At 36.3% G+C, this 26,300-nt stretch overlaps 1 protein-coding gene and 1 long non-coding RNA gene across 2 annotated transcripts in view; one reads left to right on the top strand and one right to left on the bottom strand.

Moving 5' to 3' along the window:
- Positions 1-701, bottom strand: part of NOX3 (NADPH oxidase 3) — a 42,697-nt gene extending 41,996 nt beyond the window's left edge. Inside the window, exon 1 of the mRNA XM_071549275.1 lies at positions 657-701. Coding sequence (XP_071405376.1) covers positions 657-701 — 45 coding nt within the window. The remainder of the gene's footprint in view (positions 1-656) is intronic.
- A 9,948-nt stretch (positions 702-10,649) lies between these two features.
- Positions 10,650-25,131, top strand: LOC139668977 (uncharacterized). Its single transcript, XR_011697155.1, has 3 exons — positions 10,650-10,752; positions 22,610-22,704; positions 24,687-25,131. It is a non-coding gene; the product is annotated as an uncharacterized lncRNA (long non-coding RNA).
- The last annotated feature ends 1,169 nt before the right edge of the window (positions 25,132-26,300 follow it).

Below are 26,300 nucleotides of genomic sequence, written 5' to 3'. Positions count from 1 at the left end.
AGAGAGGCTACAGATTAGTGACGCTTACAGTATTTTTTAATGCATATAAAACTGATTACAGTTATAGTTTTAAGAGTATCTGAGAGATGTTTCAAAATCAGTGCACAACGCAGTTCTTGATCACAGATGATAGAAAGCGCAAATGCCTAGTTGAATGAGGCTATCTTTTAGCAAATGCAGGATTACAGTCCTATCCCCATATCCCCAGTAGAGGATATAAGAGACGTTTACTGTGTCATGGTAAACTTGCTCTTAAACACAGGGTTTAACCTGGTCTCTAAAAAGGCAATAAAAGGTAAAATTAAAGAATTACACAAATGGAGGGAGTTAGGAGCTGAGGAAATTCCTTTCTGCTCTCCATACTCAATTCATCAAAGCTTCTGAAAATAATTCAGAATATCATTCGAAATAGAATTGCAAACCCCTGCTTCCTTTATCTGGTGACTAAAGTACATGGACTTAAAAATAATTAAAAATAACACAGTAAGACTTTAAATTGTTTTTAAGACTAGTTATAAAAAGGCTGCTGAATATTTTATAGCAAGTTTTACATGAAGCTTGGGAGTATTACAGTAAGCAAACCATAAAATGTCTTTTAAATATGCTTAAAATATTTATATATATCCAATTAGATTTTTAATGCTAAAAATACTCACTAATAACAGCACTGAAAGTTTTTCATTCAAGATCCAGCATCCCATCCTGAGTGCCTCTCCCTATGCTAGCAGCAGCTGACTCTTGCCTTCTTCCAATGTAACCTGAGTTCTCCATCCATTCCTTAGGTTTTTCTACTAACCCCTTTTGTCTTTAGTTTTTAATAAGCACCTAGTGGGAGCAGGAGCTCTCTCTAGGAATTTTCTAATTAAAGACTGCCTGACAAGAACAGATCACCCTAGTGACATGTCTCATGGCCTGTGTAAATAAAATGCTGGTCTTTGTCCAGTTCTTTCTCTCTCCAGAGTAATTTCTCAGGAAATGAGAGATGCTGTCAATTAATTGTCCTTTTGTACTAGTATGTATTTGGGTGGGGGTTTTTTACTTTATTTTCATTGTTTGAACAGAGTGCAGCACTTCTTCATGGTTTGTCTTTTAATTCAGTAGCAAATCACAGCATCCCTATGTATCTATAAGATGGGAGTGTGTCCTGGTGAGGGCACTGCATTTACCCTTGGCTCCCCTTGCCAGAAGCTCTGCAAATTCTGCCTGTAGTAATCTCATTCTTGCTCTAGTAAAACCTTTTCCTTTGGGCTTTGATGACTTGCCTGTGAAAGAGACGTTTCTGTGACAAAATAACTTAGAATTTCTTAAAGTTGGAATGCTATCGAGCTCAGCTACTTTTTAAACCAATGCTAATGACCGTTGAAATGAGTTAGCAGAACCATGAGAATGTGGTTCTGAATGCTCTCAATACAAGCATTTACAAGGGATTTAATTTGAGCTTTATTTTTCTTGGATGGTAAAATTAAGTATGATTTATTAACAAACTTTATGACAAACCATGTGCAGTAATGGGCCAGTGTCCATTATGTAACTTGGTATAGGCTGTCCCCACAACCACCCTTTTTATGGTAGCTTTGGTAATGCAGGAGCTAACAAGACAGTGAATCTTGCCGTATTTTTCAGAGGTCAAAAGATGAGGAAATAAGGGAGAAGGGAGTAAGAATGTGCAGATGGTGATGAGAAATACTAGTAAGGTCAGATGCCAATTTTAACTGCTTAAAAAAAAAAGGAGGGAGAGAAAACTCACTATCTGGATTAGCTGCACTTCAAAGGGAAATGCTGCACCGCGATGTTCTGCTTTGAAGTTCAGCCGATCCAGACAGCAATTTTCTAAACTGAGTTAAAACTGGCATCTGAAATAGATTTTTTTTCAGAGTACAGCAGATTCATATGCTGGTTGAGGCTCCAAAATTTGTCTGGATCAGCAGCTGTACTTCAAAGCAGCACATCTCAGTACAACATTTGACTTTGAAGTGCATGTGGTCCAGATGCCAGTCCTCTTAAAGAAGCCAATGAATCAACTGCACTTTAATTTTTGTCTGTTTAAACAACTATGTTTTTTCTAATATATAACAGTAATGTGTGTGGTCTCCAGTATGGTATATATCAATAAAAACATAAAGCTAACAGAAAAGCTCTTTATTGCTTCATTTTGTGCAAAGGAACTGGTCATCATCATTTTATTGTACTTATTTGCAGTGATCTCAGCCAATTTCTAGCAGAAACTGTTCAGACAAGACTCAGGAAAGGACTTTTTATTGATTTAAGTTGTAATGGTATTCCATTTTGTTATTGTTTTTTAGTAAGCTGTAACTGTCCTAAAAAGGGTTTAGAATAAGGATAAAAAGGGATTCATTCTGGAAGTTGGGTAAAAAGCAGTGCTGGGCATGCTGAGTTCCCATGCAAGAGACAGACAACTCGGTCATTAGCTTAAAAGGTCAGTTTTTGCATGGAAAGAGGTTTATGAGGTGCTGAATTCTTCCATATAAGTATCTCAGCATTAATGTCAATGTTTTTGTCAATTACTGCTACAGAGCTCAATCACATTTAGTTCTATTCTATTTGACAGCAACCTCTATCTGAGGTTGTTAGTAATTTTTTCTAAGTACTTTCAACAGTGCTTACCCTTTACAAGACAAATTAATTATTAGCATGAGACCGCATATATATACCTATATGTATTTCATTTTGCTAGGCTATCCTAATTTTACTATTGGATATGCATGCCTTGTTTCTCAAAGGCAAAATAATTTCAGTTGACTCTGAACTCTGCCCTAGCCCTTTCATAGTTTTCCTGTGTGCTTGACTTTATGTCTGTTAGGAACCTGGATGAACTTAATAAGGTTCACAATGATACTTACAGAGATGGAAATAGGAAAACAAGTGATCCGGAGGATCAGACTGCTTTAATTTTGCAGACCAACTGAAGCCATTTAATCGCTGACTGTATCAGAGGGTAGGCTTTGTGTTAGACAGCACAAAATGGTGCTGCTGCTGTGTTCTCTAATCTGTACACTATTTCCACATAAAGTTTCCAAAAAATGTTTAAGAAGCGTGAAGCATATTTGTGTCTGTTGGATGAAGAAACTATGCAAAATATTAGATATACCATTCAAACTTTGTGGAGAGAGAAACTGCTGAAGTTGATCTGTTGTTGTTGGGTTTTGGGGAAGGGGGTTGTTTTTTGGCTGGTTGCTTGGTTTTTGGGCGTTTTTTTGATCTAGCTTTTTGGTTTGGTGGTGGGTTTTGTGGGATTTTTGTGCATGTTTGTGGGGTTTGGAGGGGTTTTGTGGGTTTTTTTCTTTGTTTGTTTTTGTTTAATTTGGTTTTTCCCTGGAAAGACAACTGTGAAGGAGCACAGGTCAAGGTTCAGCTTTGATTGTTCTTCTGTGCTCTGACTCTAGCTTTGCAAAAGAACACTGAATGTCTGTAAATAGCAGCTGAGTGAGTAGCAGTAGAAAAACAGCTATATAATTTTTAGAGATTTTCTTATAGTGGGTTTTATTTTTTTTATATTTAACTACCTCATTAATGTTAATGGATTTTTTTCTTTTATGAACTGTACTCACATTATGGATGGGGGAACTGTTTTGCAGTTTGAGAACATTCATAAAATCCCTAAAGCTCTAAAAGACTAATGTAATATCAGCCTTGTCAGTGCCAAAGATTCAAAAATAATCAGATTATTCTAAAATTTATGAAAGTAAAAAGTAGAGAATGTGTAGTTTGGGGAAGAGTACTGAGTACTGAGACTGCAAGGGCATCTGGCTTCTGATTTTTTCAGTAACAGTGTGTTTATTTTTTAATAAAATATTAAAAATCTTGTGCCTAGAAGTGGGCTTGAACAAAAACAAAAATGCAATTATCAAAACACTTGTGATGCATCTGGCAGAATTAGCAAGGGTATAGGAAGTATTGACTACATCCACAAAGCCAGTCATTTGTCACAGTGCATAAAATTGAGAGAAAAACTTTTGTCTCTATCCAGAAAAGCAAAACAAAATTTCAGAACTCCTTTAAAAAGAAGAAAATACTTCTGGTTGTAGGTCTAGCTCCTCTTGAACTCTGTAAGCTGCTGCAATAGAAAGACACAGTGCAATAAGGTTCTTTCCCTCTCTTAACAGACCTGATACTAATATTAAGGGTACCTCAGCTGATGGACAGTGCCAGGACCTGGAACTGCAGTGTATGCCAGTAATGGCTGCAGGAGTTAAGAGCAGGAGTCAACCGAATGGCAAAATGCAAAGTGTCTGAGATCAAAATCAAAAATCATGTTGGAGGCCAAAAGGCAATTTGTCACTGACCAGTGTGGGAACAATTGTTGTTTGATGCCTGAAACAGGGCTTGGCACCCTGTTTGCAGAGGGCAATCCCAGCTCTGACTCTTTCCTCAAGCAAACAGAAGGGTTTATCAGTGAGAAACCCAACAGCTCTAGCTTGAAAGTTAATCAGTTCCCAGCCAAATATTAATATTTAAATCCAATTCTTTTCTCTCTCAAGGGACTCTTTTATTGCCATGCACATTCTGTAATCAAAATATATTCAGGAGCAATTTCACATGTTCAAAAGCTATTTGTTTCAGTAAGTTCCAAAATCTCCCAGCTCTTGACTGTGCATTTCCAGAAATAGAGTATCATACCTTCCTAATTATATGTGCAAAATGCTGGTTTTCCCACAAGAGCTGTTTTCCAGTTTAATAAATTGGAACACCTCTTCAAAGCAGTTGAAATCTTGTACAAATAGATGTATCCACAGGTTACCCAGAAGAATTTTCTTTTTAGCTATTTTGCAGGTAGAAAGCTGTGGAAAACAGTTAGTTTAAGCTGTTTAAGAGTTGAGAAAAGGGAAGAACAAGGAGCAGGAGTTAAAAAGACATGACTAGCATCCATGATTCCCCTCCCCCAGAGTCAAGGCATCACCAACTCAATGGAGAAAATATTGAGAGAAAGCCCATATGGGTATAAAGGGTTCAGTTTCCACATCATCACACAACAAAATCCTCTGTACTATTGCGCATGCATAATCCTCTCTATGCTCTCTAGGACTGGCCAGATCAGGGATGAGAACTTTTGATAAAGGACATTGCAAATCTGAGATATTCAATCCCTTTTTCCCCTCAGTTTTTACTGGTAAGACTGACCTCCAGTTATTCCAGGCCCCCTAGGCACGCAGGGAAGTCTAAAGCATGGAAAGTGTACTTTTGGTGGAGGAGGGTCAGGTTGGGGAATATTTAAACCAATGGGCATACACCAGGGCTGGTGTCACTGTGTGAACTCTCTCAATCTTCTTTGAAAGATCATGGCCATTTAGGGAGCCTCCTGAGGGCTGGAAGAGAGCAAGTGTCACTCCTGTCTTCAAGAAGGTCAAGAAGGAGGGTCTGGAGAACCTGAAGTAGTCATCCTCAGCTCAACTCCTAGGAAGATGATGGACCAAATCTAGCTGGAAACCATTTCCAGACACCTGATGGAAAAGGTGATGGGAGCAGTCAGCATGGTTTTGCAATGACCTGGTCTACCCAGTACATGAAGAATGTGTACTTGCTGGAATTAATCCAGTCAGGGCCACAAAAATGATTAAGGGACTAGAGCATGTTTCATGAGGGGACAAACTGAGGGACTGTTCAGCCTGGAGAAGAACAGTTTCAGGGGGATCATGTTAACATGTATAAATACCTGTTGGGAGAGTCCAAAGAAGACAGAGATAGACTCTTCTCAGTGACAGGACCAGGGGCAATGGGTACAAACTGAAACTCAGGGAAGGGAGGTTGAACAGGGAGATTTCCAGTGGTCCTTTCCAATGTCAGACATTTTGGATGTCTGCAATTTCATTTTAGTTTTACAGAACAAATTGAATGGAGCATTCTGAAGTTTTTTACCCTAGACTATCAGCATACTTAATTTAACTAAATTAATTTGTCTTTTGTTAAAATTTTCATGAAGAAGTTATTAGATTAGTCTGATTTTATTTCTGCTCTAATTCAGAACTTTGTGATCCCATTAGCAGTCCATTTTTATGAGGGTGATATGTTTTGCAGTGCTAGATCGAATATTTTCAGTAGAATATCTACAGCAAATTTGGTTGATGCAGTCTTAAATACTTTCAATGCATACACCAAGGATACATATTTATAGTACTTAAGAGACTTCATATACCCTTAACATGAGTAGCAATGACACTAATAAAGACTTCAATGTAATTAATATAAGGACTTCTATATAGGTATGTTTTTACAACTGTGTGCCATAAATAATTTTTTAAAAAAACACATCACCATGTATATTACTAATTTGCATAGCAGTAAAGTTACCAGAGTTGATAAAACTGTATGTCATCTAAATGGTTTTCAGTGAATGATTTCTCCTTGTTTAGACTTTATATTCCTTCCCAAATTCATTCTGAGAATATTACTAAACCCTCTTTCATATTAAATTAGAAATAAAATACAGTTTGCCCAACATAGAAGCATTAAAAGGTCACTCCTGTGTACTCCTTGGTGTCAGTAATCATATGCACATGCAGGAGAGTTGCAATACGTATGGCCTTTCCAAATGGCTATTCACAACTGTGCACAAGAACAGAGGTCAAGAGCTAAGAGTTCCCCTAGTTGAAAGCATTTTTCTAGGATGTTCAAACTGGAAATTGTACTTTAAAGTAATTACAGGCCATCATTTTTAACACTGCAGTATAGCAATATATAAAAGCATAAGCTGTAAGTGTTCTGGATTCATTTCTCTGCCACTAAAATGTTATTTTCTTCCATTACCTAAAATTCAAATGAGCTGGTGGCACTGTCTGTGAAGTATCTCTGTGATGTGAGAAGAAGCCATGAAGAGGCATAGGCAGGAGTGGAGAATAAAGATTGAATATATCAAAAAAGAGGTGAAGAAACAATGAATAAAGACAAAATGAGAGGATGACATTCAAAAAGTATTTCCATAGTCTAAGCAAGAGTACTCTTGTGAGCAAAGGTTTCCAATTGATGCATGATTCTATCTATTTCTCCTTTCAACATTTTCTCCCCACATCTTTCTCCTCTCTCCTAAATGTATTCTAAAAGCATTTTAAGTTTTAGCAACCAAAAATAATTAGTCCTATGCTGCCAGACTTCTCCAGTGTCTCACAGCAATAGTACACGTAAGTAAAAACTCTTCTAGTTGCAATTTGTGATGCATTTAATTTAACTTTCTATGGACAAAGCAATGACATTTTAGGACATAAAATCTATCACAAAAGACCAAGTAGTTGCACATGTTTAACGCATCTCATCATTTGCAGTTAAATTTTGAGTGATTCTTTCTAATAAGACCCCAGTTTCATCCATTTGCAACTGTAGTGAATTCCCAATCAATGGGGGTCTGAGGTTGTGTGGAGAAGAAAGCAACAGAACAGCTCATGCTCTTTTCTCCCCTCCCCTTTGGGCATGGTGTGGGGACTTCTTCCTCCTATCCACAATATATGCAGGCTGGTCTCCTGCCATGCTTTATTAAGAAAGCAGCACAAGCAGCAAAATTAACTGCCATCTCCTCCAGCCAGGCAGTGACCAGCAGTGTACCGGCTGATGCAGCACCACCACAAGCACCAGCCCATTGCCTTGGCCCCACGGCCTTAGCCCTGCCATACCTGCTCTCCACAGGCATCACCCCCTCACCAGGGCTCCAGAAAGTCAGCTCTTACATAATTTTGCTCCATTACAAGTGCTTCAAGGCTTTGAGATGCCTGCAGTTTTTGTGGAGCTGTAAATCTGCCTTATTGTAAGTGTGAACATAAAGGTAACAGCAAGGATGTGGTGATTATAGTATTTAATGGATGCCTGTTTATATTGTAGTTGCAACTTAAGCTAATGAATTCAATTTTTAAAAGGTTTTTCCAATATAGTGCTTTAAACCAGAAGAGATTAAGTTCATTTATGTTCAGATATTGCTCATTTCAGATCTCATAAAAGTTCTAACCACTGCCTATGGTTTGAAAATAAAGAAATTAAAAGACACTTAAAGGACTGTCCATAAACTGCTATTAATTTAAAAGTTGGGCAAAATTTTTAAAATTTATTTTATGGAAATAGAGCCTTTAGGGAAGCCTATTTACAAATCATGTTAATTGTTAAATTGTTTTAACAGAAATTTAGTTCAAATGCTCTGTTTCATTTACTTCAATATTTACTTGCTAGTATTTGAGTTATATATATTTTACTGTATAATGATATAAGCTTATAATCCTATAATTTTATCATATAATAAGTAGTTTTTCATTCAAAACATACATTCATTTTTTGGTAGCTCTTGCCATACTAAAAGTGCTGTTCCAACATTTATATTTAGTCAAACTCTGTAAGGCAAAGATGAGTTGTTAAAAAAAAATCAGAAGGAAAGATGAAGTAACTTCCCGAAGAGTCACAGCAACTGTTAACAAGGTCATGTCTCATAAGCAGTTCATGAAACTTTTACTATTTTTTATGTTGTTTTGAAAAAAGCTGAAACATTCTTCATATATCAGAACCTTAAATTAATTGTGATTATAGTGGAGCAAATTATAATGTGTTATCACTAGACTCAAGTGTTTTTAATGTGATTTGATAGATTATATGAGAGAGTGGCAGCGAGAAACAAAATGGAAGATGACAAAAGATTTATTGCTTAATTCATTATTTGTCTTTGAAGTCTTTTTTCATCCCATGTATCACTACTTGCTAATTGGGAAGCTGCTACCTTAACTTGTGGGACCTGCTCCAGTGTCCCTGTCATGACATTATGGCTGATGCTGGCTTTGGAGATTGGGATCTGTCCCTGGGGCAGAATCAGCTGTGTAGGGAGCATGTCCATCCCCTGCTCAGCCTGGGGAGGGTATGCCAGCCACCCCTGCAGGCTGGTTCATCTTGCAGCCTTGGCTATTTCAAACCAAAAGGACTCTGAATGTTGATCTCTGTATGTAACAATGAAATTGTATGCACAGGATGAATCTTTGTTTCCTGGCATGCAGTGATTTCGGAAAGGTTCATACTCTAGAGCAGAAAACTGACTCATTCTCAGTTCCTAATGCAGTGAGTTGGCTGAGTGAAACAATGGCTATTTGGCTGTGGAAGTCCTGAGCAGGAGAAGGGATATGACATGCTTTAGAGCATCAGTAAAATCAATGCGTGAAAATGCACCCAAAACTGGTAGTCAAAAACGATGTGAGAAAATTGGTAACAATAGAGAAGATGGACACAAAGATCAGGACTGAGGGTAAAGCCATCATTCAAAAAACTTTTACACAAACCCAGTTCCAAATATTTTTCCTTCGCCAGGAACACTGTTGAAGAATCTCAGCTTTCAGTTGACAAATAAATAAACTACATCTTAGACTTGTTGTGGTGATTGCCTTAAAAATATAAATCAAGGGTAAACTGATATAGTGATGCTTTTAGGACCTTAAAGACAGCATAAGATGATTTCTGAGAAACGTGAAATGTCTTATATAATAAGTCAAACCTACAAATGACAGCCTATGGCACATTGAAAACTGAAACTACATGGGCAGTATGCAATAAATGTAATATCAGACACACCATATAAATCATGCTGTGCACAACAGTATGGACTGCTATATTTAATCAAGAAAATAATCCATAAAAAAATATTTGCCATAAAATTGTTACTGCATTTCAAAAATTGTATGAAGTTTTTTCTCTAATTGTGCTTCCAGAACAGATGTGGTAAAATAGTGAATCTTCCATCAGAGCTGGCTTAAGTTTAGTGACATCATAAGAGTGACAAGCTGTAGACTAAGCCTGCCACAGAATGAGTGTATTTATTAAAACATGTAATTTATTCCTGAATTTAGGTAATGTATTAAACTTGTGTAGATTGAACAAAATTGGGCAGAAGCGCCTAAGAGAGAAAAGCAATGATGAGGGTAGCTAATTAAAGTTCTAAAGGAACAGATTTTGACTTAGACCATCCCATAATTTGCTTTTCCTTTAATGACTTCCTTCTATCTCCTATACATGTAAATTGCACTGTCTGAATGTCCACTGAATACTAAGTTGTACATTTTTTTCTACTTCAGTCCTTTTTCATTCAAAATCTGGTCCTCAAACCATTAGAAAATTTGTTGGTATTTAATTTTCCATCACAGAATACTATTAGGTTGAATATGTATTGGTCAAAATTATATTATATTTGGTAATATTTGTTTACACTGATATTTTGTAATAAAAATATGCTAAACTAACATGTAATTTTTTCAGAATTTTTAATTTTTTATTTTTCTCTTTGAAAAGAAAAGTTATCAGGAATTACATTAAAACAGTCAAATGCTTATATTTTAGTCAAATAGTCAGATGTTTATATTTTAGATAATTAAAGTATTTTAACTGTCTTAAGAAGATTTAGAGATGAGTTTCATTAAAATTGTTTCCTTACCCAGTTTTGAATATTAAGCATTCTACAATCTGATTTTTTTTTTTTGCAATACTGTTTATGTGCAAAGAATAACTGATAATTTGGTATGTTTGATAAATGTGACACATCTCACTGAATGTGACACCTATAGACATATGCTGGATAAAGATTTCATAATTGTGTCTCTGTGTTTGTTTATTACTTTTGACTTTTATCCATTTATTTTGCAAATTTTTTTTTTATTTAGTGTGAAAAGTACATGCAAGAACTCAAGGCGTTATTTGTGCCTGGTGTCAATTATTTTCCTGTTGAAATTGAACTGGTCTTGGAATTTCTGCTTAAAATTTTCTTTCTCTTTATTGGCTGGACTGCAGGTGAGCTGGTTTTTACCTTATCTATTCCTTGCCCAATGGGCAGTGAGGGATATGACCTGACCTGATTAATGACAAGCTTGGGACAATTAATTATGGAACCTGTCCTGGTTTTGACTGGGATAGAGTTAATTTTCTGCCTAGTAGCTAGTACAGTACTGTGGTTTGGGTTTAGGATGAGAATAATGCCAGTAACATACTGATGTTTTATTGCTGAGAAGCACTTACACTAAGTTTAGGAGTTTTCAGCTTCTTATAAGTGCCTTGCCAGCAAGTAGGCTGGGAGTGCACAAGAACCCAGGAGGGAAAACACAGGACAGCTGACTGCAACTGGCCACAGGGGTGGATATTTCATGGCATATGATGTCATGGAGAACAATTAAACTGAGGGGGATCTGTCTGGAGAGAAGTGGAAGCCTGTTGTTCATGGTCTAGCTGGCCATCACTCAGCAGGTGGTAAGAAATTTCATTACTTGTTTTATATATTCTTTTATCATTATTATTTTCCCTCTTCCTTTTCCATCCTATTAAACTGTCTTTATCTCAGTCCACTAGTTCTACCACTTGTTTTCGATTCTCTTCCCCATCCCACTGAGAGGGAGTCATCATATAGCCTGCTGTGTGGTGTTCAGCTGCCCGCTGGGATAAACTGAAACCACAGTTTAGGAGTTAAGACTGATGCCAAGAATTTTTCAACAAATTAACTTGAACATAAAGCCAGTTTTTTGTCCTGGAGTATTAAGATTGGAAAGATATGGCCAGTCTGTATTTTTGGATGACAGGCTAAGAGCTGTTTGTCTGCATAGATCCTCTATGAGCAAAAACATCCTTGTGAGAAGAGGAACTCAAGTTTTATGAATTCTCATCAGCATCCTACTACCCAGCACCTATTTGCTGGAGGACAGTGGGCGATGGAGTCAGACTGCAGGGGAAGTGGGTTATGCAGTGGTGGAAGAAATGTGCATACGTAAAAGAGGGGCACAGGCAGTTTCATTTTTATTTATAGTTATTTTGAATCTTGCTCTTTGGACAGAGAAGATTGCCTTAGATTCAAGATTGCCTTGTAGTTGGGCATGATAGTATGGAGCTGATAGGCTCCAATATATTGTGCAAACAAATACCCCTATCTGCATATCCACCATGAGTTGTGTGTGCTCCATTAAGCCTTGAGGAAAACTGAGCACATCTCATTGACTCTCTGCAATGGCAGGAAGTCTCTTTGCATCTGGTCTAAAGAAAGGTGCCTCAAAGGGACTGGGTTGAACTAAATGCAATAATTTGAAAAGTAGTCTCAAGATGATGAAGGAGAAAAGTGGAGAACAGACCATGTAGGAAGTGTTTGACCTCTCTTTTATGAGTATTATGCCACAAGTCTCTTCAAAGACAGGGCAGAAAAGCCAGGATTTTTTTTTTACATGTGTTCTTCAACATGAATGGATAAATTGAGAAGGCCGAAATGGCCCAAACTGCACTGTTTTCTGGAGGTTTGTTTTTGAATGACTTGGCAGCTTTATCTTTCTGAATAATAAGTAATGATGCAAGCAGATGGGATCCATTATGGCAATCTATAATGCATCTGTATCTACCTGTAGCTTCATTTCCCTATTTGCTGTATGTTTATGGTATGCCTTCTAGAGATCTGAAGTGGAAACCAGTCAGCTTGCAGCTTTGACAGGAATAATGGGTAAGGACAGATTTGGCATATGGTGGAAGAGTGATAAAAACAACTGACAGGAACAAAGCAAGAAGACGGTGTCTCTTGAGGTAAAAATCGAGAGGGTCCTAACCAGCACAGCAACATCCTCTAAATGAGCAGGGGCAGAAAACACAGACAGCATTTGGGCTCTGTTGAAGTTCTAGAGGCTTAAAATATTTGGGTGAGAGAGTAGCTGTTCTCCCTGATGGCAACCTTGTGATGAGATAGAAGGGAGTGCTGAGCCAGATGCTCTTAGAAAGGTATGTTTTCAATGCAATAGCTAGAATTGTGCATATATTTAATTAATGGGTACTGCTTCTAAGGTTGACAGTGTGTGCACCCTTTAATCTTTAGTTCTATGCCTTTCATAAATACATTGTGAAAATCTTGCCATAGATTTATTTTTTTCAGATTAAAAATGGCATTTGCAACTTACTTTTAAAACTACTGTCTTCTCTTGGGAAATTCTGAAAACGTTTTCTATAGAAATAATTCTATTTCTAGAGCATATATGTTTTTTTATCACTTTTCCCTATTGATTACCAGAGATATTTGCATAAAAATACACACATAGGAATTTATCATCTGCTGCTTCTTTTTTCTGACTTGAAATAAAAATCCCTGTGGAACAAATGTACTCCTAAGCAACAAAAATTTTCATAGGAGTATTTCATTTTAAATAAAAACAAGCAGAGAAAAAAATACCCCGAAAATATAACTTGCTACTTTTGGAAAATAGTTTTTACTAATGGCTTCCACTAAGCTCTTAATACAATAATCATGCCTTTAAAGCTCTCTCCTAATTTACTTGCAACCATCATAGTTTCACGCAGAAAACTTGATAGCCTGTCTCACTTTAGTACTGTTGTGGTCTCTTTGGAAATTCTTGTTCTGCTTGTCAAGACGGTCTTGCAATTAAATTTTTGTCCTACATCTAATGCTGGTGAAAAGAGTAATTTTGTGAAACTGCCCATGCTGGGTGGAAAAATGGACCTAAGTTTTATGAATATTTTCCCCAGATATATTTTAAGTATTCTTATGGAATCTGTAAATGCCATTCATTAAGTTCATGTACAATCATTTTCTTGTCTGAGTGGACCCAAATCTTTTTTATTTTATTTTTGTTTCTTTAATAATGACTTAGCACAATTGGAGATTCCTAACTAGACAAGTTATTTTCAAATCCTTTTTCCTTTTCCCCTATTACAAGTATTGGTATTTTTTTTATTCTTATCCTAAACAAGATCCTTATTCATAGTCCTAGACACATAAGGAAAAAACAAATCCAGAAAACATTTAATCTTGAAGATTTCTAAGACTTAAAAAAAAGAGCTAGACCATATATTACTTCTAGTTTCCTGTAACCTTCCTGACTTTGCACTGGCAAGGATTCTGCTTGCTGACACATTCTGCAACAACAGTTTAAAGAACTGTTCCTTCTCTCCACACAAGCTCCTGCCTGATTTCTCTGCCAGCCCACCCTCAGGGCTGCTTCGGGGGCAGCCTGCAGGCACAATTAGAGGACAAAGTGTAAACGTCGCCTTCTGACAGTGTGCATGATGGGGGAATTAACACTGGTTTGGCACAATTTCTCCAGTGAACTTCCATTGATTAGAAATGAAAGCTGAATCAATATAACACTCCCTAACTATCATAGACATGATGAAGTTTTGATCTTTGCAGAAATGTCACATGTCTTTGAGAAAGTCGAAAGACTAGAGCACACCACAAAATAAATTACATATCCTAAGAAAGGTATTTAAAAAAAACAACAAACCACAACAAAAAACCCACCACCACCACCAAAAAAAAAGGAAAAAAAAAAGATAATGACAACTGAGCCCTGAGCCCTCTCAGGCTCCAGAAATCTGAAGAGCAATTGGAAATCATTTCACTGCGTAATGTCAGATGACACTTCCAAAAGCTTACCAGAGTGATGCAGATAGGGAATGTCAGAACTTTTCCCTGTTTAAAATTTCTACTTAACCTCCCCGTCCCCCCCCCCCCCCCCTCCCCCTTTTTAATTATTTACTGGTTTATGGTCTATTATGTTAAGTTTGAAAGAGTGAGTTCTTCTTAATTTATTTATTTTAAGGTATGAAATGAATGTATTATATTTGGATACTAACAGACTAATCAAGAGGTTTCATAAACAGATAGGCTTAAGGCAGAGGTACATAGCAGGGGGCTTATCCTCCCACTGTCTTTGAAAGTAGTCTCAAAAAGGGGAAACCAGTCAAGTTGTCAGCTCTGCCAACAAAACCTGTACCAGAACCATAGCTTGTGTTTCCTCTGGAATGAGCTCTTCCCTGCTTTGGAACATCTGATTACAACACTACCCTACTTCCAACTGTTTGATGGGCAGCAGAAAAATTCAAGAAAATGAGGAGAAAAGAAAATCTATCCAAGCTTCCTTCCAAAATCACAGACAAAGATGGGTGATGATTCATCATCTCCAGCTCTACCGTAGCTGATGAAACTAAACTACATCAGCTCCTTGACCTGCTAAAATGTCTGTTGTGCCCTTCATTTCAATCCCTAATGTCTGTGAGGGAGATGATAGCTCATGGATACTTCTTGGTATGCATTCCAGATGATAACAGCAACTAAGGCATAAATTATTTCCTTGTAAGGAATCACTTGTACACTGGAAGAAATTGTTCCCTAATATGCTGATATAACTTCACAAAAAGATTGAGATTATTAAATGAGCTTTTCTATACTGTAAAAAATTATTATAGAACTCTCAACACTTGAGAACAATCCAGGAATTCCTGTTTTTAATGAATTCTAAAAGGAACATTGATTCTCTTAGTTCCATTTACTATCAAATTAACCAGAAGGTTTTTATATGACTACTAATTATACCTAAAACAAAGTGTAATTACATTTTGCAATTATATTACTGATACAAAAACCTTAACTTGGTAATTCTTTTCTAAAAAATACAATTTGTAATCTTTTCAATTCAAGCGAGCAATAGTGGGCATCTTTGTGTCGTCTACTTCAGTTTAAGACCAGTTGAAAGTATGTATAAGTAGTAAATGACCTCATATATCGTTTTTATCAGAAAATAACCTCAACAAGGTATGTTTGGTAAATTACTAAATGAAATTATTTCATCCAATTTTCTGAGATTCTGCAAATTGAAAGTAGTATATTTTGTCTTTCATATGATACAATTACTTGGTACTACTGAGGTAGTTTTTTTACTCTTTGGTGGCTAAAAACAAATAAAACCTGGAATATTAACATTCTGCAAGACATCTTATGGAATTTTTTGGTACTCCACACAACAGCCCTTTACATCTGTGGAAGTAAGATGTCCACAAGAGGTTTCTTCCCAGATTTTTTTGGGTTGTTTTCACAGCTCTGAAGTCAGTCATACACCAGGCATAGGACTGACAGGCTTGGCCTGAGTTCAATCATCTAAAATGATCTGTAATCTCTGTAAATGCCTAGAGATAAATTCAAAAGTTTGGAAATACAAAGATGTTTCTCTCTCTTTGTGAAATTAATACACAATTCTCTAATAGCTAAAGTCAGATGGGAAAGAACACACCTATGGGTTTTGCAGCTATACATGTAAACTAGAGGGTTTTGTTCAGTGATATTATCTGATTTTGGAATCATTCAATGATCTCTTAGTCAATGTACATTGTGATAAAAAGCACATAGTAAATTTCCTAATGAATTAACAGTATACAGGGTGCAGAGTCAAACTACAAATATGCACTACTGACTTTGCTGATTTCTGGTACCATTTGCACAGTTTAGCACCCTACTTTCCAGTCACAGTACTTTATCTGGTTTTACTGAAGGTCTGCTTCACTATGATAGCTTCAAATTTGGTGACTTTTCAAATAAAACCAGAAGGATACCTTTTATTTCACAATTTATTATGAATTGGTTAGGGAAAGATCTTGAGTTAATGATGGTTCAAATACATGACTTAATAGCATTAAACAACAAGTCCAGTTAATGAGTTTTCACACAGGAAAAGATAAAAGTTTTTACTCAAAGCTGGAGTTAGGAAGTTATTTCTATCAGTATAAAAGATCATAAATTTGACTCACAACCTTTCAGCAATTTAAATTTGTAATTGGGCCTTCAAGACACACTCTGTATTGACATGTGTAATATTAAATTACTATCACAGTGATTTATATACCTAGCTAGTAGTTCTGTGAGCTACTAAGTATAAACATTTAATTTTAAAATATGCCCTACACACAGTGATTGAAATTCTCTTATTATCATTGACTTAAGCAGAGCAAAATTATCACCCAGTGGTTTTCAACTTGCCATGAAAGTATCAGGGCTTTAAGAGAAAATCAAATTACATAAAACTGGTGAAGAAATTGGAGACAAAACTGCAACTATTCCAATATCCTTTCTAAAAAATGGCAATAAAGGAAAAATGTAAGAAGCAACATTTTTAAGCCCCTTAATTTCTGAATTGTAAATTCTTTCAAGACACTAGGTAACCTTAGTAAGAATAAAAGGTACTGAACAGCATCTCTTGAAATCTGATAGTTAAGTAATTCAATTGTATTCTGTTTTACAGAATAAATCTGGTAGATAAGGCTATGCCTGTGTTCTTTCTGCTTCATATTGTGTGTCACGTGTGATGCTTTGGCTCTGGCATTTCTGGTATTTCAAAGGCTAATGTATCATTAGATTAAATTATGTCCTCCTGAGATAAATAGAAAGAGTATTAGTTCAGAAACTCAAAACAATGAAAGATTCACATCTAACTACAATTCTGCCTTTACTGCAGTATGGAAAGATCAATTGTAACACTACTGAGCTTATTCCTGAATACTTCTGTAATTTGTATGCCTTTTTGGTTTAAATTTATGGTAATACTAATCTGTATAAACATCTAACTGAACCTAAATCCGTTAGGATAATATTCAAATGTTTAATTTTGAATTAGTTCTATGAGTGCTATTTGACTGAACAGGCATATTGGTTATCCTAATGTCAACTTACCTGAACTGAGGAGTGGGAACTTGATAGAATTTGTCCAGGCAGGCATTTCCACACCTCTCTCCACCCCAGTATTTAGAAATGTGATAATTGCAAATGCTTCCTAGTAGCAGAATTGCTTTGGGAATTTACATGGGGACACCTCTCTCTCTGGGAAATAACTAGAATGTGTGGTTCTCGAGAAAGATTCCAGGAGCTGATTGTTTTGTCTGGAAAGGTTTGGAGATGCTAAAATGAGGTTCAGAGGTGCTTCCTATCTTGTGGAGGGAAAAGAGGAAGAAGGAGAGGAAGTTAGGACTTTTGGTGGCAGAACAGCATTCCCCAGATTGAGAAGGAAATATTTTCAAACTGGCGCTTTGGTGTAAAGTAAGTGGCAGATTTTACTAGATGACCTTTAAAGCTTCCTTCCAACATAAACTTTTCCATGATTCGATGAAAATTGGATCCTCAGCCTTAGTTTGTGAGTCAGATGCCATGATTCATTTGAGAACTAGAAATAAATGTTTTATGTGGGAGCCTTCTAGAACTTTTTCTTCATGAAAGTGAACCTATTATAAAGGAAAACCACATGTTGATGGAGAAAAGGTATAAAACACCAAGAGGTATCTGTTTTGCTTTTCATCAGCCTCACTGCCCTTGGCTGTTTACTCTAAGTGAAATCAGGGCATTAGAGAAATTATTATCAATATCAGACTTTGTTGTCCTCAGAATGATGTAAGGAAAGGAGCACAAACTGCAGACAGCTGCATTGACTGGTAGCACTGCTCAGAGTTTCTCGTAAATTACTAAAAAACATGACAGGTTCCTTGAAATGTGCAGATCAGGAGAATGAAGAACTATCCAGCACCACTCTGCCAGACTTGTACTTCCTCTGAGTGTAATGTATAGCCTACAGGTTATACATTAATATAACAGAGGCAGAAGACTGTGTTACATCATGCCCAAAGGAGAATGAATCCAGGGGATGTATCACTGTTGTTGGATGATGCACCTTCCACTAACTGGAAAAGTTAATATTTCTTGTGATAAGCTGTCGCCATGAATAAGCCTATGTGAAGTGGAATTAAATGGTTCATTTTACTGATAATGTGTCTGCTATAAACTTCAAGTCTATTTGTTTAAAGGGCAACTGATTACAGAATCACATGTCTGGCTTGTACCACATGCTTCAAATTAAGAGTGAGATCAGTGCCAAATATTGTTTGGAAGTGATTTTGAATTTCTGTATCACTGATTCCTAGGGAAAAAAAAAAAAGACTGTGGTATATGCAGTTCAACTTTGGTGGAAAAGAGCACTTTTGTGAATAAGCTTGAGACTTCTTGCTGCCTGAAGAAAGAATAAATCTGCCTTTTGGCCTCTGTCTACACATGCAGTCATTTAGAAATAAACATTTTACCTCAGCGTGTTAAGAAAAAAAGATTGAGAAGCAGAGCTCTACGCAGGGGGCTTCAGAAGAGACAATTTCATCTACTTTTCCCACCTCAAAAGTAGATCCTCTCAGACACCAGGTTATGACTGGGAATCTTGCAGTAATAAATGGAGAGGTTTATTCTGGCTTCTTACTTTTTTAAGGAATTGGAATAGATGAGACATTAAAAATAATCCATAATACTTTTAAACTGAGTCACAGCTTCTGCCTTCTTCCCCTCTATCTTCATCCCCATTATAGAACATGTATATGAACCTCCTCCATGTAGAAATAGATTAGTTCTTTCTAGTCACAGTGCTGAAAGAATTGACACTGCTTCCTCCTGCTTAGCCATTCTCATCTCTATCCTTCCCCCCCTCCTCCCCCCCCCCCCCAAAAAAAAAAAGGCGCAGAGGGGAACTGAATACATGTATTTCTCACTGGTGACCCACATATATTTCACCACTTGAGTAACTCATCTTCTATGGGGTGACTTCTGCTTCAGAAGTGACCATTCTGTAAACCATAGATTAATTGATACCAACAACTGCATTCACAGCCTCTTGTTAATAACAAATCATTTGCTTAAACAGAGGGCACAGTATATGTCTAATCCACACTTTGGCTGATTTGTGAAAATGTCACAATTTCTTTATAGTATAAACAGTGTTGTTTTCTTTGCAAGGATTTAAAGTCAATATGAACAAATCAAATATAATACCTTATCAACTAATCCAATCTGTAAAATAATTATAAATTGCACTGCCAAAATTTTCACATTCACAGCACAGATTTCAGACCATATGTCTGTTGGTGATACAACTGAGAATTCATCTTTAGTTCTCAGACAAGGTATGTTGAAAATTACTGTGTCATGTGGCTTTGAATGTTAGGCATTTCCATAACATCGTCATGCAATCATTTCAGATGCTTTCAGTCATAGGTCAAATTCATCTGCTGACCATGAATTCACAACAAAATATTTAGGTGCAAGAATTGAAAGCTGGAATCCTACATTTCTGTAAATATTCGGGGGGGGGGGGGGGGGGGGGGGAATGAACAAAAAAAAGGCAAATAATTTCTGTCAAAATCTTTCTGCTTCTAAATAAGGACTGCACAGGGAAGAGAGATGCTGAGATCAACCCCAGACAACAGAAAACTGAAGTAGTTGAGCCATAGTAATTTAACTCCATTTTGTTGCTCCATCTGAGAAAGTAATTCCAGTACTTAAACAATGTACTAATGAACTATTCAAGCATACCAAGCAGGGTGAAATATTTTGGTTTACTAAACCAATCTACTGTAGGATTCATAGAAATAGGACAGACTTTCCATTTGCTACTAGGGTCTCTACGAGAGTCTTTAAGGAGTGCAGCATTCTTGAGAAGTCTTTGAATTAATAAAAATAATTTCTTATAGTGGAGAGATGTTCAGATTTCACTGAAACCTGTGGCTAATTGCCTTGCAGGTCACTTTCACTGGGGAAGAAGAAATGTGTCTTTCCCATTGTTTCCACTTTCCTTGTGTTTTATGGGATATTGTAGTCAACTTTTCTGCTCCAAAATAGCCTAATTATTTAGATTTTCAGAGCTCCAACATTTATCCAGTCGTAATATCACCACAAGAAAAAGAAGTCATCTTTGAGACCCATGAGATAATTCAATGCTTGCAACCAAGTTTTGTGCACCTGTCTGTAGAGACACTATATGGTCAGGACTTGTGCTATGCAAGTTTCAGCCTCCTTAGTTTCGATGACCCCAATTTTCCTGGCAGCTGGAAGAAATCTGACTCTGATAGCTAACAGTCTGATCTTTCTTCTTCTGAAGCTCCTAGTGATGCTGTCAATTTTATCAAATGCTTATCATATCCTACAAGTTAAATCATTAGCCATCATTTTTTAGCATTTTATACATTCTTGTGTGCAATACACTGTAAAGTGTTTAATGTTATAAAGCAAATTCCTGTGTTCATCCAATGAAAAAGGAAAGGATTGAACTGCTGCCGATTTCTGAATTTTGACATTTTTCTATAATCCTATTTATCTAACATTCACTTCACAATTGTTTCTAAATACATGTATTTGGAATGCTATAAAAACTAGTTATCATCAGCTCACTAACAAAGGTAAAAGAACCCTTTTATATTTTTTCTGTTAATCATTAGCAATTCATAGTCATTTTACTAGCATGCGTTTTAACTTAAAGAGTACAGCGATTACTGGGTAAATGTACTTGAAATAACCACATTTGAAAACTGGTAATTTCTTAGCACTTAATAACTGCTTTGCTTGATCGCTGAAAAAAAAGAGCTAGAAGTAAGATGTTCTAAGCTCTATTTATAGTTGCAGCTTCATAACTTTTTTATTCATCCACTAAGTATTTTTCCTAGTAGTTTCTGAACTACGACATTTTGTCTCAAGTGTTCAGTTAGGGACACTCCATGGGGTTTTGGTGCTAATCAGTCCCAAGAAGTGCCTAGGACCTCAGTGAGGTAAACTTGTGCATGTAACTGGAAAAAATGTAGAAGTAGCATTCAACTTTGCCAGTGAGCTGAAGTAGGGTTTTTTTAGTTTATCTATCTAAAATGTAACCATAAGTCTTTCAGTTAATTTTGCTGTTTATTTTATTTTAAAGATTTATCGTGGCATCTCTCCACAGAACTTGCTTGATATGTCTGAAAATTATTTCTGCCCTTTTTATAAAAATATATTTATTACCCAAATACTCTCTGTTGCACAGAGAATTTCTGTTGGAACAGAACACAAGTTTAAAGTGGTTTTATTTTGTTACATATGGCCGTCTGTCAAGCAATCATAGCTTTTTGTTATTCTGGGAATTTTTACTCTAATAAGAAAACATTGAGTCTTCAGTAACTTCAAATCAGCATACACTGCAAGCCTTCTTGTGTAACTTGCACAGTGGCACAAAAGAAAGGCAAAATGTCACTAGAGCCAGTTGTGCAGAAGAAAATCTAGTGTTGGCCTCCCTGTAGCCACCCTCCCCTCCTGACTGTGAGACAGTGACAAATTTGGGCTTGAGGTACCCATTCTGCAGGTTTCATTTCCATTCCTCCCCTAGGAGAGGAAATTTTATACTCAAGAGTCTGCTTTTTTCGATGAGCAGTAATACTTGATGGTGCCAAGTATGTTTGAACTGACATTTTCTTGTGAGGACTGGTGTGAAGGAAAAAAAAATAAGTCACTTCGAAGCACTTCAGGTCACTAAAGCCTTTGGGAGTCAATGGAAGTTCAGGAGCTTGATATTTGAAGATATTTGAAGATCTAGGGATTAGTTTATAAGTGAATGGCCTTTGACTACAAATTTCTTTATGTATTCCAGCATTTACAGAGACTGTGGATACAAGCAAAAACTTCTGAGACTTTAAAGGAAAAGGGATATGAAAGTTTCCTGACTTCACCTTATTTAGTGAAGGGCATTGCTGTGTGTTCTGTTGTATCTCCAGGAAGTATAATAGGATAACTTCTGCTGTTATGGACTACAAGATTCCTGTAGCTCTTCATTTTAAACTGAATAGATGCATGAGCCTATAACAAACCTTTAAAGGTTTTTATTTTTAATGGAATTTAAATTTAAAAAGTTTAGTAAATAAATCATGCTCCCCAAACTCACATAAGGTGATGATTCAGTGTATAGATGTATTTAGCAATCTAGAGCCACAAGCAAGTCTACTAAAAAGGGAATATTTAAACAAGTGTTGTCTAAGAATAGTTTCAACACTCATATAGAAACATTCTGTCATGCAGGTGCTCATCCAAAGGTTGGCAGACATTCAGTTCATTATCAGAGGAATCCTGAGGAGGAAAAAATACCAAGATGCCACCCACCTACCTAATAATATGTAAGTTTTTGCTGCATAACTTGCTATAAGCACTTTGAGGCATAGAAGGTTCCTGCAGAGGTTAGGACAGGAACGATATCTCCCCTATTGTTTAAGAAGCGATTAGAGTTGTCTAAACAAAAAAATATGTGCTGCTAACAACCCCTTATTGAAAGCATTTTTAATGCTAACAGAGTTCCCAAAGTCTCAATTTTTTACATTTTAATATGGAATATTGTTCCATGCAATTTTTTGCACCTCATGTTACAACACTGCTTATGTACAGGATGTGTGCAGGCACAGCATAGATTTATATTCTCTGACTTGATTCAGCTGCATTCAGTGCACAGTGGAAGGTGGAGGATGCAAATCGCCCTCTCCTGCTGTGCCCACAGCCCTGAAAGAAGCCGTCAGTGCATTGCTTCACCCAAGCTGCACAGCTTTCTTCTGGAAACCTCCGCAGCAGGGGGCTGTGAAGGAACCCCCACAGTCCCCGGCTGCAGCTGGCTGCTTGCTGCTCTCTGCATGAGCAGGGCAGGCAGCAAGAACCAGTGCCAGAAACACTTCCATGGAGCTTAATCTTGTATCCCTAAATTAAAAGCACTTAATGTGAACTAGTCCCCTCAGTTATAAACTACAAATTGTTTGCAGAGCCCCATCCATTTTCAGCCATCCTGAGAAATGAAGAGCTTTTGTCCTCTGGTAGGCAGCCTTCAACCCTCAAAGTGTCCTGAATACTGATTTCACATGAAATATGAAAGCAAGAAGCTTGATTCATCTTAGCAGAAAATCAGATTTGAACTTGCTTTAAAGCAAGAAAAAGAAGGGTTAAATCTGTGGCAGGGAAACAATTTGTTCTGTGGAAATAATAACTTAATTAGCCCCTTTTTTACCTTAGAATCTTTCATAAATTCTTACCAAGTATCTCACTGCACTTCTGGTATTACAGTCCACATTCCAAGATGTGCTAAATCTTTTTTACATTTTGCAGCAATACCAAAACCTCAGTATTCAAGTTACATTTGCTAATGCTGTTAAATCCTCATTAATGAAGATGAAATACTGACTGTGTATAGTTAACACATTTGCTGAGTACTACCTTTATGTTGTTTTTCACATTTCAAAGAACAGTTAGTCCTTTCGATTGATTGAAATTATTAATATATGCAGAAAATCAGGGGTATTTCGGGATACAAGGCTGAAATAAATTACATATATAGTAGTATCCTAAAATGAGTTTCAAATGCTGATATTGAACTCAATAAAAGCCTGGATATTTTCAGTGGAGCCCTAGTTACTTACTGGGAAATCAGTTTATTTGGGCATTAATAATTGTAGATCACAGCCTGTATATCATATTACTCCAGAATTGTTGACAAGTCAGAAATGAATTCACGTGTGTTTTTCTCATTTTCTTCTGTGATAGATTTTTGCTTTTTGCAATATTATTTAAAAGATTTCTTTAGCATTACAATATTAAAGCCTTAGCATTACAGGTTTGAAAACATTTATTTTTCAGATTTGTAAGTGGTGTTTGTGTGCACTTATGTACATTTTGGCTTGCAGTAAAAATAGAATTGACTTCAAAAAATAGTGTTAAGTTTCAGGATGCAACTGGAGAAATTTATTTCCAACCAAAGAGATTTTTCCAGTTTAAAATGTCTCAATTTTTAACCTTGTAATTTTTAAAAAATACTTACAGTATTAGCTCTCATTTAAGCTGCACTAGCAGTTGATGAAAGCTTTTCCTCTCAGTAATCTTTTGTTTCAAGTGCCAGTTGCAATTCAGCTAGCATTTTGAAAAATGTATAACATGTTCCTGTGTAAAATGAGATAGTAGTGAACCAGAGAATATAGATCTGTGATTTTCTATACATTTTAACATATGACCATGAATTATTCAGTATATTAATTACTCTTTTAACATCTTCTTTATCTAGCTTCTTATGTATAAGAAGTATTTTTTACTATTGCAACAGTGCCTTCTTCAACTTGTCTTTCAGAAAGAGGCTCTGCAATGCTTTGAAAACAAACATGGAAGGAAGTGTTTGAATGAAGAACTGGTTGGAAAGTATCTACAGTGGGTTAGCTACGGAAGGCACCATTTACTTTGTATTGTGATATTTTTAGGTCTAGAATTAGAGTTTGTTTGTGTAGAGTAGGACTGTCTGCCAACAAATGCTTTGTACAGAAAAGCATTAACAGGACACATACAATTTTTAAGTGAATTTGCACTTTGAATACTGAAAACTTCTATTATTTCGTGACTCAATGTGTAAATCTGTATCAGATGAGCTAAAAGGATGAGAATGTTTTCATTTCCTCATGGGTTTACATTCCTTTATTAGAACTGAATTTGCATTGTGGTAAAAATTACTTATCCTAGGTTACTGTTCCTAAAAACTGTTATGTATTTTAATGTAATTGAAATAAAATAAAAAAACATTTATCACCAGCAGAAGACTACTTAAGCATCTCATAACTTTCTTGTAGTTTGCTTGGTCTTATTTTATACAGAGAATGATGCTAAGCAAAAGATACCTCTGAAAAATCTAAAGTATTCAGAAATTAGCAAGTTTTGCTATGCAGTCATATTCCAAATCCTTTTTCATCTGCCTTCTGATAGCTATCACATATGCAGTCTGTGATAGAACCACAATTACATCTAGCTTTCCTGGGCTTTCATCCTCTGCTGTAACAGAGGGTGCTTTTTTTTTCCTACTATAAAACATTCTCCCTTTAATCACAGTACATTCTGCACACTTAATGAGGTAGGGGTACGTTATCATGTCATTAAAGACTATATCATAATATATAATAAATGGGAGCTGATTTAAGACTGAATCACCTTTGATGTGCTCAAATTTGCAACTGTAATTTTCTTCTTTTTGTATGTTATGTAAATATAGAACCAAATTCTGTTATATGCAACTATGTTGAAACCACATAGATCACTACCTGATTTACTCAGGCTATCTACTTCCATGGTTCTTCATGGCCTTTGGAGTTTCATAGGTTTGTAAACTGATTAACTCTACATAGTTTCCTATAGTATTGCCCCCAAAATTTTTCCATGGATGACCATCTGCCTATATTTATCTGCAGTGATTTTTTTATAGCTTTCTATCAGCCTCTTAAAAGTATAATTATTTCAAGATAAACAATGGTACCAATATTATACTGAATTGTCCATAAGGTTTGAGTCAATAGCATCAATTCCTCAGTGGTCCTAAGGAAAAAGAAGCTTAATTAGAATGACAGACAGATTTTGGCCCTGGTAGAAGCATACTTTACTATGGGGAGGTCCTTCTCCCAAGATTGGCTTGAAAATAATGTGTAGACAGCCAGAGAACTAGTTTGATGCTGAAAGGGTACATCCACAGGTACACCAGGCAGCTGCATCCTAGTCTATCTTTCAGACAAAAACAGCTTAAATTTAGGTTTGCTGATCTTATGTTGAACCTTGACCATCATACATAAGGATTGCTTTTCGAAAGTATTTACTTTATATCTACTACCTTATCGAATTTACAGAAAAAAAAATAAAAGTGGAGAGGAATAAAGAGGAGACACGGAGAATTTGTTTAATAGGTAGAAGTAATTCTTTTTTGTTCTCA

The sequence above is a fragment of the Pithys albifrons genome, chromosome 2 (genome assembly GCF_047495875.1).
Source record: "Pithys albifrons albifrons isolate INPA30051 chromosome 2, PitAlb_v1, whole genome shotgun sequence".
NCBI lineage: Eukaryota > Metazoa > Chordata > Aves > Passeriformes > Thamnophilidae > Pithys > Pithys albifrons.
The sequence above is the reverse complement of the archived record's forward strand: the minus strand, read 5'-3'. Positions and strand labels throughout refer to the sequence as shown.